We start from the raw sequence: 19733 nt of genomic DNA on the forward strand, positions 1-19733 counted from the left end.
ACCTTGATATAGAATGCAGCTTTAAAATACAAAACGAACATAACCAGTAACATGTCAGTCAACTTGAAAGGGAGAACAGACTTTTGCAACAACAACTTGCTTTGCAGCAACAAATGAAATCACAACAAAGGCAACAGCAACCACCGTTTCCAGGGGAATGTATCCGCCCCGCCGTCTTACTTCCGACACGGATCCGGCATACCAACAAAACCAACTGCTCATTTCCTGACCCAACACCCGACCCGTACTCTTTAGTGGAATGATATGCTTGCAGACTTAGCCTTGCAACATTTTCAATTTGCCGCTGTTGGGCTTTTTTAGTGATTTTCTTAATGTCTCTATTTCATAGCCACTTCAGCGTTGTTTTGTGCGTGTGGAGGCTGTAAAAATTGCCCAGTAAACAATCCAGGGATCAATTATATTCGATCCTTAGAGAATGCTTCAGTACCACATTTATTGTTGTGCTTGTGGTATATCAGTTCTTTCTATGGCATTTTCTATTGTTGGTTCCAATATTTTCACTGAATACTGTTGAACCAACCCTTAGGATATGTGGCCTGCCTTTACATTGTTTTTGACTTTATCGGATATGTTAGCCTTCATAAAATCAGATCCTTTAAATTCCATTTTATAATTCGCCACATTCTTCTCGAGCACAATCATTCTAACAGGACAATACGCCGCTTTCATGCACTAACGTATACAGTTGGAGTCCAATGATAAGCCATAATCGCGGATGTTCCAAATCAAATATACCATTCACTGTTAATGTTATCTCTGCTTACACCGGTGCTAGGGGCTGACAGGAGTTGCAACTTCGACAGACGGTCCCATAACAGACTCAATCAACAGACCTGACATTTTAAATTTCCTTGTTCTTAATTCTATTCTTCTATTGATACCACTGAAATTTTTACAATGTATGTTAATACAGAATAAAGATTTTCGTGATATCCATTCAGAATGGATTATTTGAAATTTTTTTTTATATCACCTACATATGTTTTTATTCTATAAATCATGTTTATATTGTTCTAAACCCCAAAAGAATCTATTTCACAATAAGATAAGGTTGAAATAAGCAGCATAACATAAGCTCAACAATCTACCAATAATATTATAACCTAGATCTCTTCAATTCTCTTTTTACTACTTAATAATAGAATGTCATGTTCCAAAAAAAAATCAAATAATAGAGCATAAACAAATTCTAAGGATCAATTAAAACAATCAATAAAAAAAAAACTGCATTTATATGCTTATGATCATGCAAAAAAAAAACATCAAATACATAACAACAAAACGACAAACAAAAGAAATCATTCATTATACTGAACCCGTGCGCATGAACTTTATAAATACATTCATGGGAACATTAAATGAATATTAAATTCTATGATCAAAAAAGAAACCCTACACTTTAAATACTAACAGATATTTACATACCCATTTAAATTTACTCCAATCTCCTAGCTATGAAAAACATGGGTCATACCGATCTGCTTTCCAATGAAAAATAACACTAATTGGCATCAACCTCATACTAAGAACCTCTTCACCCTCTCACGGTCAAACGCTGCGCTAACCTCCTAAGTGAAGCCAATCATCTTAATTCTTGAAAACGAGGAAGTAAAAAACATTTATAAAACATAAATGCAATTAAAACCTTAACACAACACACTTGCTAACTGACATTTCTTCAGATTCTAATGTAGCTTTACCACATAAATAGAGAACATATACTTTATCATTGGCTCACAATAAAACAATAGGCTTAGTATAAACAAAAGCCCACCTTCACCATCAATTGGCAAGCCACCAAAAGAAAAAAGAAAAAAACGTAAATCCTCGCTAAATATAAATATACGAATTACCATAACAATAAGGAATCAAGCAAAACTGATAATAAAAACGACGTAGACCTAAGACTAGCCAACCAAAAAAACAAATTAAAGGCAGTCCATAGCCTAAGATTTCAAGCTACGAAGAAAACAGTATGACCACATAAAATCGGATAGAAGATGAAGAAATACCCAACAATCAAAAAACTAATGGGACATGGCATAACCGAATACCTCTAAGGACGAAATCAATACAACCTAATTGATATGTACGGCAACTCTTTACCCAGCCACACAAGACACAAACAGACCAGGCTAATAATAGAGACAATAACAAAAATCACAAAAAAAAGCCAAAATCACGAAAAAAATAAAATTCAAAAAACAAAATAAAATGCACCATTCTAAACCAAGAGCGCCAATACCATCCATACGAAAAATCAAACCGGGTCCAGGGTATCGCCAATCGACTAAGCATAAAAGACGCATTTTGGTAAATCCGCTCCTCGGACATAACAACGGCCGGCGATAGGCGCGGATAACAGTTCCCTGGAACGCTGAGATTGCAGGAATGCTCCATGTGTGATCCTACATATAGTCATGGGCAAAACAAGTCAATTTCAATTGCAAAGATCTCTCAATCTAAGTTGACGGGGACATGTTAAACTCCTGTAATTTCTCTTATTTAGTGTAAAGTTAGATATCATCAGAGCAAAACGGTCAATTCGAGAGTATCATACAACCTATAAAACAGTCTCAACAGTTATAAATAACACAATACATATCAAACATACATGGAACCAAAACTAAAAGAAAGAAAACTAAAACACACCAGAAAATTCTGACATTGATACTTTGAAATGAATACACCAACTAAAACAATGGACGTAGATCATTCCATCTAAAGGTTAATGTATGCACCAAGTAGTTTCTGAGAATATCATACAACTTCTGTGTAGCTGGCAACCAAAAAAACCACTTTTCATCAAGGGCAATAAAAACAACAGGCAAAAAACTGACAATAACAACAGGCAAAACTTTCAAGGCAAGCAACGTCATACACACTAACTACATCATCCCGTACATTAATGAAACTGAATTTGGTTAAGAAAGAAGTACCGACAAACTCCTATACCACTCCTCATCCAAAAACCATATGAGCCAAAACTCCATTAACAACAACCCTTATAACATTGCAAGTCCTGACCTATCAATCAATTCTGTAAGTCAAAGCGGAAATGTCATAAGTTGGTATAAGAATTAGTCCTGCACAAACATAAAAAAATAATAAGCAGCAAGAACTCCCGACAATGATTTGAAACCATAAAAACCGATGTTATCAATTTATTATTATCATTCCGTAGATTTTAAAAATTGCACTTTTTTTTTAAAAAACCGAAAATTTTGTAATTGCCCCAAAAACCTTTTTACCCAAGGCAAACCGCCAAAACTTTCAACAAAAAAAATATATACGCAATATTTAAGCTAAAAATTTATCCTGAAAGTTTCATTGGAAACATTAGTATAAAAGAAAAAATTTTAACAAATTTTAAAAAAAAAATTAAAAAAAAAAAGGCCATACCTGACAAAAAATCAAACCGAAAAAAGCTGTTAACAACAATAACGGAAAACATCATTCCTTAATGGGTTTGAAAATCAAATTTTAGGGGAGTACCCAAAAGGACAGAACGGAACGCCCCATATATGTCCCCCGGCACAAAAAAAAAACCAATTACCAAAAATAAATATAAAAAACTTAAAATAAAAAACATAAAAAATTTGAAAAGCCATATTACAAAAAAAAAATTATTATAGTTTTTTATAAAAATATTAACATACTTAAAAAAATAAATTTAGTGATGTTTAATTTTTTTATAAAAGGTAATATTTTCACTACTTTATCATATTTTTATAATGTTAAAAAAAAACGTTCCATTAAAAAAAAATATAAAAAGACAAAAAAAAAAAATATTAACATTTTAAATTTTAAACATCCAACAATTAAAAAAAGAATTTCCCAAAAACATTTTTTTATTCAAAAGCTTTTAATTTTTAAACACCAATCCAATTTCTTTACTGAAAAAACGATACTTTTATTCCCAAACACTTTTTCACTCTTTGAAATACCTTTTTAATAATACAGTTAATTTTGACGGAAAACAAACTTTCTTCCGGAAAGTTTTAAACCTTCTTTCCTCTTTTATCAAAAAATTTTTGTGAAAAATTTATAATTTCAAACATCCAGTTGTTAAAACAAATGGATATGAACTGCAGTCAATATCCCATAAAAATGATTTTGAAAAATAAGCCTTACTCACTTTTTAACTTTAAATTTTGGGAAGTTTTATTTTAGCAAAAATATACGCGGGAAAAATTTTAACGAGACATATGTCAAAAAAAGCAAAACCCAAATTTAAAACGAACTAAATAATTTTCCACCATACCACTGTTTGAAGGATTTCCCGGGGAGTGAAAAGGGTCCAGATATCATCGAAAAAATTTTCCCTTAAAATTTAAGAAATTTATTTTGTTCTGCGAAAATAAAAGCTTTGCTGTTTTTTGCAGAACTTAAATCCTTGGGAATTTTTTTTCCTTTTTCTAAATGCAACAAAATTTTTTATAAACACAAAAAGATTTTTTAACCCGAAAATTTAAATTCTACTAGGGGAGTTTTTTTTTGTGATGAAATTCTTTATTAAAAACCCGTCACCATAAAACATTTTGCCCACAAAGATTGGTAAAAATCAGAAAAAAAAATAAAAATTAATAAGAAAATTAATCAAGAAAAATAAAAATTTTAACCCTGCAAAAAAATTTTTTGGTTTAAAGTCCCACCAAACAATTTAAATCATAGGGCGGGAAAACAAAAAACTTTTTTGTGCTTTTTTTTTCAATTTTATATAAAAAAAATCCTTTTTCATTTTGAAATTTTATTTTCTAGAAGTGACAGAAAGATTCTTTTAAACACTGCCATCTATGAACAACTCAAAAACCCAAATATATAAAAAATTTATTTTTGCGTTTTTTTTAAAAGGGTTTCCGTTTTTCCCCTTTGATTAAAAAAATTTTTTTAAATTTTTTGCCTACATTGAAAAAAATAATGTTGTAAAAAAATTTATTTATAAGCAGTTTCAATTTAACTTTTTCATGAAAAATAAAGGATAACATTTTAGGGGGATCCCAAAAAAAGCAAATAATAAAAAATTAACCACAGGACTTTGAAAAACTCCGGGTTTGTTCTTCAGAATTAACAAAATTTGCGCAGCATAACATACGAGATCCTATCACTCGACCATACAGTCAGTTCACATACAAACAGCGAATCTAATTATGATAAAATGAAAAAGTTGTTAATATAAGGTGTTCGATTTTGTGAATCTTCGTAAGTAATGAACTAAAGATATGAAAACTAAAATAAACTTTTGAATTATTTGAAAATAAATGATATTAATAATGTTGATTGCTCTTGTTCAATAACAAAAATCATTTAATGAAAATAATGTTCACTTTAATTATCATTATGATGATAATAATCACCTTGACAGGACCTGGCCAGTAAAATATTCTTTGTTTTGTTTATTTCGTCTTCGTTTCTACTATCCCATGCGACAAAATGTTGTTCATTGCTTGCAAGTTTTACCCATGACTCTGCTTTACTTGCTGTTTTTTCTTCTGCTAAGACAACAAACGTTTTCAGTTTCCTGAGCTTTTCAAAACCATTTTCTTCATCACGTATTACAGTTTTTCTATTGACTAGCAGATAAACAAGCTGTGCTTTACTTGAATTACGTTTGTGATATGAGAGTGCCTTTAGTATATCTGCATACGACACTACATGATTCAAAGAGATTCCGGTTAATTTAAGATTCGCCCGCCCAAAAGTAGATCTTCTTGCTTCAAAAAAGCAATCTTTTAAAATTTTTTGTCCCAAAATTTGACGAGGATCGCTTTTGTTTTTTAGGGGAAATCATTTTTAACACACAAAATCTTTTCATTTTTTAAAATGAAACATTCCCTCACACCATTTTCCAAAAATTTAACAAAAACGTGACATATAAGCCATTTGGGAAATTTTTCCCTAAAACATTAAGTAATCATTGAACTTTTTTCAATTAATAAAACTCTTTTTTTTTTTTGACTTAATAAAGAAAAAGCATAACCAAGCAAACATTTTAATAAAAAATAGATTATTAATAAACAAAAAAAATGCTTTTTATGGTCCGACCCCAAAAATTCTTTTGTATTTGATTTGTTTGTGTAACATTTATATTTTCTATTTGGATGGCTTACTAGCACACAAACTAAACAAGACCCGAAGGATGGTTTATATTTTTATTATATGTGTTGCATCCAAGTATACACTCATAAACTCCCAAACATCAAGTAAACATACACACAGTAACAATAACGATATTTGATATTAAAGGCGTGGCTTATTATATCTTGTAGACTTGCTTACAACAACTTCAGAAAATTATCAACACCTGGCAGAAAAGAATGGATCTCCACTGACACCTGGAACCTTATAAGGGAGAGGAAGGTCATTAAGCAACAGATGCTAACAGGAAGTCCCGAAGAGAGATCAAGGGCAGCAGAAGCTTACTCTGAGAAGAACAAAGCTGTTAAGAAGAGTGCAAGACAGGACAAAAGAGACTACACTAACAGTCTAGCAGTGGAAGCCCAGCATGCTGCAGAAAAGGGTGACTCCAGAACAGTCTACAAAATCACAAAGACCCTTACTGGAGGATTTACCAACAGTTCCACCAATTGTGAAAGATAAGAATGGAAATGCTCTAACGAAAGAATGAAGAACAACTAGAAAGATGGGCTGAGCACTTCGAAGAAATCCTTAACAGGCCAGACCCGGAGAGGAAGCTGCTGTTGAAGACATGGATTCCATATAGAGATGAAGCGTGGCAGTATCACCCAGCACAAATCATAGAGGCCATCAAGCAGACGAAAAGGAAACAAAGCTCCCGGGAAGACAAATCACTTCAGACATGTTGAAAGCTGACCCCGAGAAGTGCAAAGCACCTTGTGGAACTATTCAACAAGGTTTGGGAAGAAGACAGAGTCCCTGACTCATGAAGAAGGGGTGTCATCGTGAAACGCCGAAGAAGGGAGACCTGACTCAGTGCGGCAACTGGAGGGTATCAACTTGTTATCCGTTCCTGAAAGATATTCTGCAGAGTTCTTCTATCAAGGATGAAGCAGTCTGTTGCAGAGAGTCCTCAGAGAGGAGCAAGCAGGGTTTCGGAGCGGAAGAAGCTGCAAACCACAGACCAGAATCTTCATTCTTCGAAAATGAGTGGAGCAGTCCCTTGAATGGAACTCTTCATCTATACATCAATTACATAGATTATGAAAAGGCGTTCGACAGCATACACCACCCATCATTGTGGAAATACTCTAGCATATGGATTTCCGCCAAAAAGTTTGTCAACATCCTTAAGGACATGTACGCCAACAACCAGTGCTGTGTACGTCATGATGGACAGCAAAGCGAATGGTTCCACGTAAAACTTGGTGTACGCCAAGGCTGTGTTTATTTCACCAACGCTGTTCCTTGTTTGTAATTGACTGGGTGATGCGGAAAGCAACTGAAGATAGACACAGAGGTCTAGTATGGGACTGACTGCGCTTGGAAGACTGTGATTTTGCTGACGACATCGCATTGCTCTCCCATGTACAAAATGATTATGCAGAGAAGACAGATCGTGTCAGCAAAACTGCCAAGGTGTAGGACTTAAAATACACGCTGGGAAAACAAAGCTGATGAAGGTGAAGACCAAAAGCAGCCAGAAAATCAGCATCAACAACACTGAGTGGAAGAGGTGAAAGACTTCAAGTACCTTGGGAGTTACATCTCAGCTGATAGTAACATTGAGAAAGAGATCTCAACCAGGATTGGACTTGCAGCCCAGGCATTCAAGAGACTACAGAACATATGGAAGTCTACAGCCCTGCATACCAAAACAAAACTGAAGATCTACACATCCAATGTCCGCTCAGTCCTTCTGTACGCGTCTGAGACCTGGAAACCAACACCAAGGTGAGAGTAGGCTAAGAGGCTTCGAGAGTCGCTGTCTACGCCGCATTCTCAAGATCCGCTGGCAACAACATGTCACTAACGTAGAGTCAACAGACGCTCCGGGATCACCAACATTGTTCAAGAGGTCAAGTCCAGACGATGGAGATGGCTGGGTCATGTTCTGAGGATGAACAAGCAGAGACATCCTCACAAAGTACTGAGATGGACACCACAGAGGCCAGAGGAAGAGAGGTCGTCCACTAGGCACCTGGAGGAGAACCATCGAAGAAGAGATGAAGCAGCAGGCAAAAAGACCTGAACGAGCTGAACTGGTTAGCTCAGGACAGGGATGGCTGGAGGAGATTTGTTGGTGCCTTATGCTCCACCTGGAGCGAAGAGGATTAAGTAAGTAAGTAGACTTGCTTACTACATCCTCCTCTTTCTTTAGTTTAGAACTCATCAATAAAAGCAATAAACTTAAATCATCAAAACTTTCAATTTAAATGTGCAAACATATTGTAATAGAAATATTTTTCTTTTCGTATGAAATAAGCTATATAGCAAGTCTATTGTTATAAACTCTTCTCCTTTTTCAGCAGAGTTCCTTAACCAATGCGATTTACTCTAATCAGTGTACTAGGCATCTGTTTCAACGAAGTAGTGATCAGTTAATTGTCATATCTCTTTCTATTTTTCGTAATGTCACAAAATATCAAGCAAATTACAACTAGCATTGTTATCAAAAGAATGATTTGTTTTTCCGTTCTACCACACAAGAACCAATTATAAGGTAATTTAATAAAAACCAAAAGTATTAATTTCACGAATAACAGAATGTTCTCACATACGCTATCATTTTTCCTAAGATTAATAAATCCAGCAAGCGGATATAAATGATACACTGCTATGATAGCAAATATAATTAGGGCATTATTATGGCCCACACATTTGAGTCATTAACCTTGTTAGCTGTGACGAGAAATGGTATCATAGATTGAACCATTTTCTTTTTTCTTTTAATCTTCATAACGTCTCGGCGGTCGGCGTTTCCTCTGTTGCCTATTTTTAGGTAAAGATGTATTATCTGCAGGTTTCGTCTGCATCGGCTCTTGATCTCCATGAACATATCTAAACTTGGAAACGTCCCGTGTGATTTCTTTTCCTTTATGTTTGATTGTAAGCATAGATCCTTTCATAGCGATGATTATCCCGGGGTGGGGGTCAAAAGCTGTTTCAAACTTATGCCGTTGTTCCCGTTTTAATAGCACACGATCTCCCAGTTTCAAATTATTTGGCTGAGCTCGACGTTTCTTACCAGCGTATATTTTGTTTTTCGTTTTTGATAGACTCTCCCTGTCTCGAATATCTGTGTTTTTTGTTGTAAAATGTCATTTGTAATTTTGTCTTTAATTACGATTGAACATTTATTCACTAGGAGCTGTTTGTGTAGTTGTTTGTGGTGTGTTCCGAAAATTCATAAGATATCTACTTAACGCTCTTTTATAATTTTGTCTGGACGCTATCGCTGTTTTTAATTGCTTTTGCAGTGGCGCCATAAATCTCTCAACTATTCCATTTGCCTGTGGGTGCAATGGAGTGATTCGTTTATGTTTGAATCCCGAATTATCAGCAAATTCTCTGAATGCGCGACTTTGAAACGGAGGTCCATTGTCCGTTTTCACTACCTCTGGATATCCGAATATCGAAAATATCGCCTCTAATCGCGGTATGACTGTATCTGCGGCGGTCGATTTGATTCTTTCAACTACTGGAACCCTACTGTAGTCACATATAACAACTAGTAACATGTAACCTTCTGGAAATGGTCCACAAAAGTCACAACTGACTTCAGAAAACACATCTCGTGGTAGTAATGTTGGTTTAATCGGGTCTGGAGTAATTCTTGTTGATGCAGCTTGGCATACAATGCATAATCTACAAATTTCTTCTACCATTCTATCCATATGTGGAAACCAGCAGTATTCACGTAATAATCCTTTGCATGTTGATTGGCCTTGGTGACCTTCCTGCGAAAGCATAACAGTTTGTTTTTGCAGACTTTCTGGTAAGCAAAGTTTTGTACCCCGTAAAAGCACAAATCCATCTTCCGTATATGCAACTGCAAGTTCTTGATTTTTATTCAAATTCTCGTATAACCGAAAAAAAATATGATAAACAAGATCAACAAGGAAAGGCGGCGTTCAACGAACGCAACCCCCATATGACCCAGCAACAAGTACCAATGGCAAAGAGCCCAGGTGGACCCCCAAACAAAAACAGGACAGGGCAAAGACAGAGCACGGACAGGTTAATCATTAAATGATAAATAATTTGTAACTGATTAGGAATTCAAAGAAAATAATAATAGGCCCACAAAGGGGACAGGAGACGGGGGGAAGGGAGGGGGTTAATCAAAGAAATAAAAACAAGAGGCAATGGGGAAGATACTTACCGAAGACGAGAAAACAACAAGGGACACAAGCAAAAGTGTCACCAAAACAGTATGAAACAACATAGACATACATCTGAGGAACACAGTGGGGCGCCGCCTTGGAACGGTCAGCAGCATAATAATGACTGCTGGGGAGTTTAAACCGGTTAATGGTGCACCAAACCTCGCTCTTAGCCCCACCATGTTCTTATAAACGAGACAGTATAAAAAAATGAATCCCCACCAAGTGAAATTCTAACAGTTGTCATGGTTACAAAAGGTTAAATAAGTAAAACACTAAAATGATCATGTAGATACATATGAAAATTAATCTAATGACCATAACAAAAGAACTCAATGTCCTAAAGGAAGACAGAGCAGCAAGAAACTCACCTACAAGGGCCCGACGAAGGATGGCAAAAGACGACAATTAAAACAATTTAGTCCCAAAGGGCTTTACGAACTATCCATCATAGAGTCTCCCACTTGGTCCGTCAGATGCAATCAAAAGAGGAAAGCGTAGTGTCCAACTGTAAAAGGGTTGAACACTAAACATGCAGTATGTCTTAAAATAGTAGGGCCATAACCTCTTTTAATAAAATGTTTAATGATTTTAGTAAAAACAGCAGAAAAATTACCATGACCCAAAATCTTACGAAGTTTGTAAATCACATCGCCATAAAATCCAGGCTGGCTAATCCCTTGTCGTAGAAGAGTTTTTAAATCACTATTGAATTTAGAAATTAAATCAAAGTTACGGTTGTAAAATTTAGTAAAATATTTCCGTAATTTATGAGAGCGGTAGCCCTGTTTTAGAAGCTTGCTGGTAATAAAAATATTCCGCTCGTTGAAATCCTTTACGTTGCTACAAGCTCTAGCGAATCTAATTAACTGAAAAACATAAACCCCGTAAGATGTTGCATGGGGTACGTCTCCATCTAAATGTGGATAATTAACTATACAAAAGTCAAAGTCATCTCTTTTATCATAGATTTATTTTCGTGTGAATAGAATTGTTGTAGATAGTAATATGAAGATCCAAAACTGATGTACTAAAATTTCAAGAGTTGTTCGTTTTATTAAGTTGTAATTCATGCGGATAATTGTCAGACACCATTTGATCAAAATAAGGATTATCTAAATTAAAAATATCATCAAGGTATCTGGAAGTATTATTAAATGCGACTATAACATTTTGTTGTTTATCTTCAGAGAGACTCAACATAAAGTCTCTTTCATAACAGTACAAAAAACAAATCGGCGACCAGGGGTGCACAAATAGTACCCATAGGAATTCCTATGATCTGTTTAAATAGGGTATTACCAAACCTGACATAAATGTTGTCTAAAAGAAAAGAGAGTGCTCTACAAACTTCGTCACAGGTCCACATAGTATAATGTAACTTTCATCTAATTTGCATTTTTGAGTTTTCCAGACACTTTGTTCTAACGCATTTCTTACACAGCTTAATATACAGTCCGTTTCGGTAGCTTTTGCTACATCTGACAGCTTCAATGCATCTGGCAAAGCGTTATCAGTAATAAAGCTGATATATTGCTCGGCTACTGTATTTGTTTCGTGTCTTGCATGTGGATGCCTGGAAAGATAATCTGATATCATCATTTTACCTGGTCTATAAACTGTCTGGAAATCATACGTTGTCAACTTCAAACGCCAACGTTCTAATCTTGGTGATTGTATTGTCTTGATATTGTTGAAGATTGATTGAAGTGCAGCATGATCTGTTATCAGTTTAAATTTTTTGCCGAATAAATACAAATGGAAATGCTGAATCATGATGACAGCACTCAAAGCTTCTCTTTCTGTTTGAGAATATCGCGTCTGAACCGAATTGTATGCTTTGCTTCTATATGATACTATTTTGCCGTTTTGAATAAGTAACTGGACTTCCGTCGACCCAGAGTTCAGTTTCCTTTCTAGGATCGAAATATGTCATGACCTTATCACTAATTAAGGTATCTTTCAATGATGTGAAGGATTTTTCTTGGTCGGCAGTCCATTCAAATTTTACACCTTTATGTGTAAGTCGTCTTAATGGTTCTGTTAAGCTTGAATACCCATCTATGAACTTAGACAAATAGTTCGTGAGACCCAGAAATGAACGGATTTCGGATATTGATTTTGGTCTGTCCATATTTTTCACTGCATTTACTTTGTCAGGATCGGGTGACATTCCGGATTCGGAAAATACGTATCCGAAGAACTTGATTTTAGATTGTCCGAATGAACATTTTTGGCTGTTCAGTGTGAGGTTTCGATCTTGAAGACGTTGCAGTAAAGCTCTAAGATTGGCGTCGTGTTCTTCTTGTGTCTTACCGAAACATACGATGTCGTTGGCAATATTCAATATGCCTTTTAGACCTTGAAGTGCTTGACGAAGCTCGTTTTGGAAAATTATCGGTGCTGCGGACACCCCGAAATGTAGACGTTTATACCTAAACAGTCCAATATGTGTCTGAAACGTTGTCATTACACGTGATGCTTCATCCAATTCAATTTGATGGAAAGCTTTGTACAGATCTAGACGTGAAAATACCGTTGCGCCGTTTAACGTCAAGATGATATCATCCACCGTCGGGCAAACATTTTTCTCTGTTTTGATTGCGGTGTTAGCTTTTCTCATATCTACGCAGACTCTCACTTCGTGTGGAGCATTAGGTTTCGGAGCCGCTACTAAGTTCGAAACCCACGGTGTCGGTAAACCTATAACCTTTTCAATAACATCCATTTCCTTTAAACTTTTAAGCTCCTTTTCGACTTGCGCACGTACATGAAATGGAACTCTCCTAGGCGGTTGAGCTACAGGTACAACACTTTCATCAATATGAAACTTAACTTTTCTGTCTTTCAGACATCCTAAGCCTGTGAAAACTTGAGAATATTCTTCAATTAGTCCTGAATATGCGTCTTTGCTTTGAACTGATTTATGAACTGATTGTATTTGCGGTAAAATCCCAAGCTCTACCGATAATTCATTACTGATCAATGATTCTTTGTTGCCTTTAACAATATGGAAATATTTTGTCATAAATTTTGAGTCCGACTCAACAAGCAGGGAACATTTGCCTTTGAATGGAAGTGGAGATTTCTGCCCAAATGCGAATGCTTTTGTTTTCGTTTTCTTGATTTCTGGACGAATTTTCATTTTGTTGAGGTCGATTTCGCTAATAATATTTAACGATGAACCGCTATCTATCAACACATTAACATCTACGCCATTTAATTTAATGCATTTCTTTGGCACTTTTTTCCCATCTGATATTTTAAATCCAAATAAAACATCGCACTCACTTGAACTGACACTCGGCTTGCTTGCCTCTGATAAAAGTTGTGAATCCGACTGTTCATCATCGATTAACTTCGCCTTGTTTTGACGTTTTCTGCGACCAATATAAAATGATTCTTCTTATGACAGTAATTACATTCTGCTCCGATAGCAGGGCAACGTGACATATGGGGATACTTTCCTCCACAATTTCGGCATTTTTTCCTTAGTTCTTGAGGGTTGTTTCGCCTTCCTGACGACAAACTTGCTTCTGGGATAGTTTGATATGAACGTTGCTGATAACGTTTAGGTGCGAATCCCTTTGATTGACGGCTAAATCGAGGATTGCTTTTTATCCGCACTACTTGCTGACTACTTGTATCCTTTGACATAGTTGCTGCTTGAGTTTTTGATATTTCCATGGTTCTCATTTTTGTAAGTAAGTCATTAAGTGATTTATCCGGATCTTGTAAACACTGCATTCTCATGTTTTGTGAAACAACACCCTGTATGATCTGGCTTTTAATTTCTGAGTCAATGTCCGAAAATTCACAATTCTTAGCTTTCTGGCGTAATCTTGTTGTAAACTGGTCGATAGATTCCCCATGCAATTGCTTCATATTACGAAATTCGAATATTTCAAATTGTGTGTTTTTTCTTGGCTTAAAGTATGATGTTAATCCAATTTTCGTTTCCTCGTAGTTTTCATTGTCTTCTTTTAAATTCAATGTATCATAGATATCGTAAACATCATCTCGTGCATAATGAAGTAACAGTGCTTTTTTTCGTTTTCTTGTGTTTATACCCAGTCCGTCCGACAAATAAATTTTCTAATTTATCCAAATACTTTTCCCATCGTACTTCCAGAGAATTTTCATCAGCAAAAACATCGAATTTCGGAAAAGCAGGTAAATTATCCATTTTCAAATCTGTTTTTTTTTCACAGTCAGTTTAAATGAATCCGCAGTTTTTTTTAATATCCGATCCTCGTCGCCAATGTAACATTTATATTTTCTATTTGGATGGCTAACTAGCACACAAACTAAACAAGACCCGAAGGATGGTTTATATATTTTATTATATGTGTTGCATTCAAGTATACACTCATAAACTCCCAAACATCAAGTAAACATACACACAGTAACAATAACGATATTTGATATTAAAGGCGTGGCTTATTATATCTTGTAGACTTGCTTACTACAGTCTATGCCAAGAAATTTTGAGATACATAAAACAAATATAGTACTGAACAGACTTGATAAAAGGAATTTTATCTTAAAGCCTTTGACCTCTTTTAAAATGCACTATCAAGGCACATGAAAAAATAACGTTTTGCCATAAGGCTTCAGTCTGCCTTATAACCCGAGCACGATAAACAGAAGATTCTTCATATTTACGTACACATTAAAACAAAAATAATTGGTCGCCTGCCTGCGGCAGGCTTGACCAATTATTTTTGTTAATATGTATTATTATTTAATTTTACCCATGAAATATGGTTCTATATCAGTCAAAGATATTTCATATTTTTTTAAGAATAAACGCTAAATATCGCGTGCGAAACAAGACAAAGATTATATTACTGCACGATGTACAATTTCAGTTGCGTAGCCAACAAGGGGGTTCGTAACCATTTTTCTTTTATAATGAAATTAAATAAAAACGTTATTTTTTCGTTTTCCGTGAAATATGGTATATATTTTCACTCAACATGATAAAATGCCACATATTTTCAAACGCCGTTCCGGCTCGAGAAAATATGTGGCATTTTATCATGTTTCGTGAAAATATATTCCATATTTCACTCAAACGAAAAAATATCCTCTTATTAAACACTAACATATACTTAATATGAAAGTGAGTTCGAAACCAGGTGGAAACTATTTCATTTTTTTTTTTTATGAATTACTCACTCTCTGGCAAAACAAATATATGGTTCCGCATATGAATTAAAACATATTTACGGAATCGTATAGCGACCAACCCTACAAGATATTGTATTTTGTCAAGACTTATATATTTTAAATAAGAAACGAATAATACAAACCAAAAAAAAGATAGTGGTATAAATGAGATTCGATTAAAAAGAAACATAAATAAATCAATCAAATAAAACACACATTATCATTATGAAGTTCCGTACATGAAGGAGGAAAAACAACAACAAAAATAACAGCAACAAAACATAATTTATTTGAAGGTGTTAGGCATCTGCCATGGAGTAGATTCCATCTGAACTTAGGGCTCTACCGATTAAGCTATTGCGACATTTATTACTTACGTTCACATTTATCAGACAAACACACAATTAATAGGATGTGCAACATTCAATTTATCTACATAAAATTAGTACTATAAATACGTTTTATTAAACATTAACCTATTTATTGATCAACATTATTTTTTTTCAACCGATAGTTCCGCCCTTTCGCTCTAAATAATGTCTACACCTTGTCAAGTTTCTAACATGTCACTATCAGAAAAGCTAAATAAATGGCCCTTTTAACATATAATTAGCTGATATGTCACAGAATTTATACCTTTATCGACAGTAAGACTACTAGTATCATGTCTGAAAAAAAAACAGCGTGGAAAAAAATGCAATTAGGTAAAAACAATGGAGTTAATGAAATGTGTAAATCCTTTTAAAATAAATGGAAAATGTGAGACAAATTCGTTGTTAGCTTCAAGTTATTCACTAACATTTAAAATCCCTAGCTGACCTTCTTTCTGTATGTCAATTTAGGTTTACAGTTGGAGGGGGTCTATTTACAATGAGTTTTCCAGCCAAAAATGTAACATTGTATTCTTAATATCAAGGATTGTTAATGCATTTACTATCAACTGAAAGAAAGCAATGTGTTTGTTACTTTGCTAGAAAATATAAAGTTTAAATCAGTCAGCAATTTATAACAAGACATTTTTCTTAGCGTTTAAAGGATGTATAAAAAAGTTACTATGTAATCAATTGTCTCTACGTGCCGCACATGTATTATCTATGTAATAAATTAATTGATTTTATCCTAACATTTAAAACACCTGACCTCGCTTGCTAACCTTAGATATTTTACAATTCAGAGTGCAAACTACACCTCTAACTCCTCCCTAATATAATGCATTATTGAATTTTGTTAGACTGGTTAGACAACAGATTAAGTAAATCTTATTTAGATAAATAAATACACATTAACCAAAGTTAGATTTAGCAGAAATTTGAAAAATACTACAATGTGATTGGACAAAAAATAATGTTGATCATTTATAAGCGGTGTTACTTACTGTGCTATTGATTCAAACGAAGGTAACATCTCATAAAATGTATATATTTTGTATGCCATTTACCTTTTTAATTTTAAAACTGACGAAAGTTCTGATTATATCACCCAAGGTAGAGCTATTAATAGAGATTTTGGAAAACCAATGTTTTTAATTTTAAAACTGACGAAAGTTCTGATTTTATCACCCAAGGTAGAGATTTTGGAAAACCTATGTTTTAAAAAAAGAATAATTTTTTTGGTTTTTTTTTTTCATAACTTAAAATAATGAAATAGTTTAAATGAATAGTTTATAAATGGTTTGGACGACAATATTTTTTTGTTGTTTATTTATCGTACATAGCCTTTAAACATGTCACTTTAACCTTATTTTTGACGGATAAAGCGAATACTTTATGCCTAAATTTGGGGCAAACTCATTCATTTAAAAGTCTCCATATGTACATCTTTATTGACATCTTAGGAAAAATGTGTTATTTATAGATACAGGTCAATTTTTTATCTAAAGAAAATCAATGTAAATCAGATACAGTCTGTAACAAAATTCTTTAAATTGAGAACTTATTTGATAAGATGTTTAGATCAATGCAAATTTACTGGTAATTGATAGTATCATGATAGTTTACTTGAGCTTAAAATAGCTAACGCCTCGATCGGTAAAAGAGTATTTTTATTGCGTCGTATTGAATATATATTATGTTTGCCTACGATTTAAATAGATAAAAAATTTAAATTGATAATCTAAATAAATTTACCTGAATTTGTAGTGACAAATCCTATTGTGATTATCATCACAACTGTGAGGTAAATTAATGCAGTCACCTTCATTTTAGGTAATAAGTAACTTAAACAGTTTAAGTATATTTGTGTCCGTCTCCTTTCGAAGTAATGACAGCAATGTCATAAATTTACATGTATTTATCATTATAGTTATTAGTAAAATCCTATACATATTCCGGGGTTTGAATAAGGGGAAACCAAATTTTGAAAGGCTACATAATATGAATATGAATAATAAAGAAAACATTCGAAAGATTGTGTTAAAGAAACTCCACTGACGTTGAAAGACTGAAAACAAAACATTTGAATTTCTTACATAAATAAGCTGGGGCACTTTAAACAGAAACATATGCAAAAATAGGTAAGAAATATACTTTGAAATAAATTGAAAATCATAGTTTATGCTTTTCTTAGCACGATTTGAGAGAAAAGCATTTAAACGCTTTTCATTTTGGGTAATATTTTTAAAATTTAAATAAAAAAAACGAAGTGCGCAAATAATCTGAAATTTTGCACAAAGATTAGTAGTCTACATCAAATGTTGCATTTGTCTGGAAAATGTATTTCAGTCCCTTCATGTCAAAAAACCTCAGTAGAGTCCCTTAAAGGTTTCCGTACTTTTTTGTTCATATCTTGGAAAGTGAAGTATATTTTATTAGAAAAATATATAATAAACCGGAGATTTCGAATAATAATTATGATATTATGATTTTCAAAGTAGTCTCCATGTACTGGATGGGGTCTGTGGAGTTGTCTCCCTTAGAGGCAAAAATAAATAGTCTCTTGTAACTCTTTTAGAATGGCTTTTCGTGTATTTTATGTTTGTGTTTTACGTTTTATATATAATTTTATGTATACATGTAAAGATGAGACTGAAAATGTATATTTTAAAAGGTCTTTCTACCCACTTATTATTCTTCCTGTATGCAACATTCTATTTTATCATATAAGATATATGACTCGCATTGCTAGCACTAGATAAATCGATCTCTTATCTTTGGATTAAACTATTCAATGTTTTCAGGTATTCGGATTTTGGACACTGCTCCAATATGGAAGGAAAAAAAGAGATACTGCAAAAACGCTTGCTTTCTAATGATTGCTCAAATTTGAAATTTTGCAGCATAAATCTAGAATGAAAAAAACATTAATTTATGTTTAACCTAAACAAATGACAAGGAATATAATACCTTTTTTCTATTGATGATTTATGGAAGAAAAAAAGGGATATTGCAAAAAACGCTTGCTTTATAAAACTTTTCTTCTAATGATTGCTCAAATTTTTGAAATTCTGCAGCATAAATCTAAAGTTGAAGAAGCATAAATTTGTGTTTAACCTAAACAAATGACAGGGAATATAGTACCTTTTTCTATTGATGATTTAGCAAAATGCCGTCGGCCGAGATGAAATTTCCTATCAATTCCTCTATCACCTAATCCCTAATAATATTTTTAATTCATTATAACAATAAACTTGAAAAAGGTAATGGTTATTTTCAACAAAAAAAACTACGAGGAGAGACACAAGCGTTGAAACTGATATCTGTTGCCTGTATTTATTTAATTCACAGTATTTAAATCTGTTATTCTTTATACTAATTAAAAAATGTCGGTTTTCTAATGTGTATTAAAATAATTTTATTATTTTTCCTATTGCAGATTCTTCTTCATACCTTTTCCGGACGACAAAAATGGTCTCTAAATTAGCATAGAAGTTTTGGAATTTGGCTGTTTGTTATTACACAAGTAACAAGTGGGGCGCATTTAACAAGACTAAAACTTATTAACTTTGTGTGGCATGTAAATGGTTACGACAAGTTAAAGCCATGTTGTTTCTGCATCTACGGAGCGATCCTAGCTGTACAGTCGACTCATATTATGACTCAAACAGTATCAAACAGCGACAACTCGCCGGCAGTGATAGCGTCATACTACCATGACATATGCGAGGAAATTCAACGCTATCAACCATTTTTCAGATATAAAGGCACAGAAAGCGTATCGGGGTTGAAAAGTTTTACTTGTAGAAAGAGTGTAGCAAATCAACGTTTAGAATCCTGTCAGATAGGGATTTCTTCGTATTGT

General features: G+C 33.9%; 2 protein-coding genes across 2 annotated transcripts; both read right to left on the bottom strand.

Moving 5' to 3' along the window:
• Positions 1 to 9296: 9296 nt before the first annotated feature.
• LOC132750907 (uncharacterized protein K02A2.6-like) lies at positions 9297 to 12101 on the bottom strand. Its single transcript, XM_060740978.1, has 2 exons — positions 11766 to 12101; positions 9297 to 9899 (listed from the first exon to the last, which is right to left on the bottom strand). Exons 1-2 carry the CDS (start codon positions 12099 to 12101, stop codon positions 9297 to 9299), a joined length of 939 nt encoding a protein of 312 aa, XP_060596961.1.
• Positions 12102 to 12171: 70 nt separating this feature from the next.
• LOC132750908 (uncharacterized protein K02A2.6-like) lies at positions 12172 to 14210 on the bottom strand. The gene is made up of 2 exons (XM_060740979.1): positions 13789 to 14210; positions 12172 to 13705 (listed from the first exon to the last, which is right to left on the bottom strand). The coding sequence occupies exons 1-2, from the start codon at positions 14208 to 14210 to the stop codon at positions 12172 to 12174; spliced, it is 1956 nt and encodes a 651-aa protein (XP_060596962.1).
• Between the last annotated feature and the right edge of the window lie 5523 nt (positions 14211 to 19733).

This window comes from Ruditapes philippinarum, unplaced genomic scaffold, assembly GCF_026571515.1.
Source record: "Ruditapes philippinarum isolate M1 unplaced genomic scaffold, ASM2657151v2 ctg795_1_1_1_1, whole genome shotgun sequence".
Classification (NCBI taxonomy): Eukaryota; Metazoa; Mollusca; class Bivalvia; order Venerida; family Veneridae; genus Ruditapes; species Ruditapes philippinarum.

Coding starts and splice junctions, on each gene's coding strand:
- LOC132750907 (XM_060740978.1), bottom strand. CDS start 12,101: ATGATTCAGCATTTCCATTTGTATTTATTCGGCAAAAAATTTAAACTG. Junction 9,900..11,765: donor CGGACTGTATATTAAGCTGT/GTAAGAAATGCG, acceptor ATGCTTTCGCAG/GAAGGTCACCAAGGCCAATC.
- LOC132750908 (XM_060740979.1), bottom strand. CDS start 14,210: ATGAAGCAATTGCATGGGGAATCTATCGACCAGTTTACAACAAGATTA. Junction 13,706..13,788: donor TGCCGAAATTGTGGAGGAAA/GTATCCCCATAT, acceptor TATTGGTCGCAG/AAAACGTCAAAACAAGGCGA.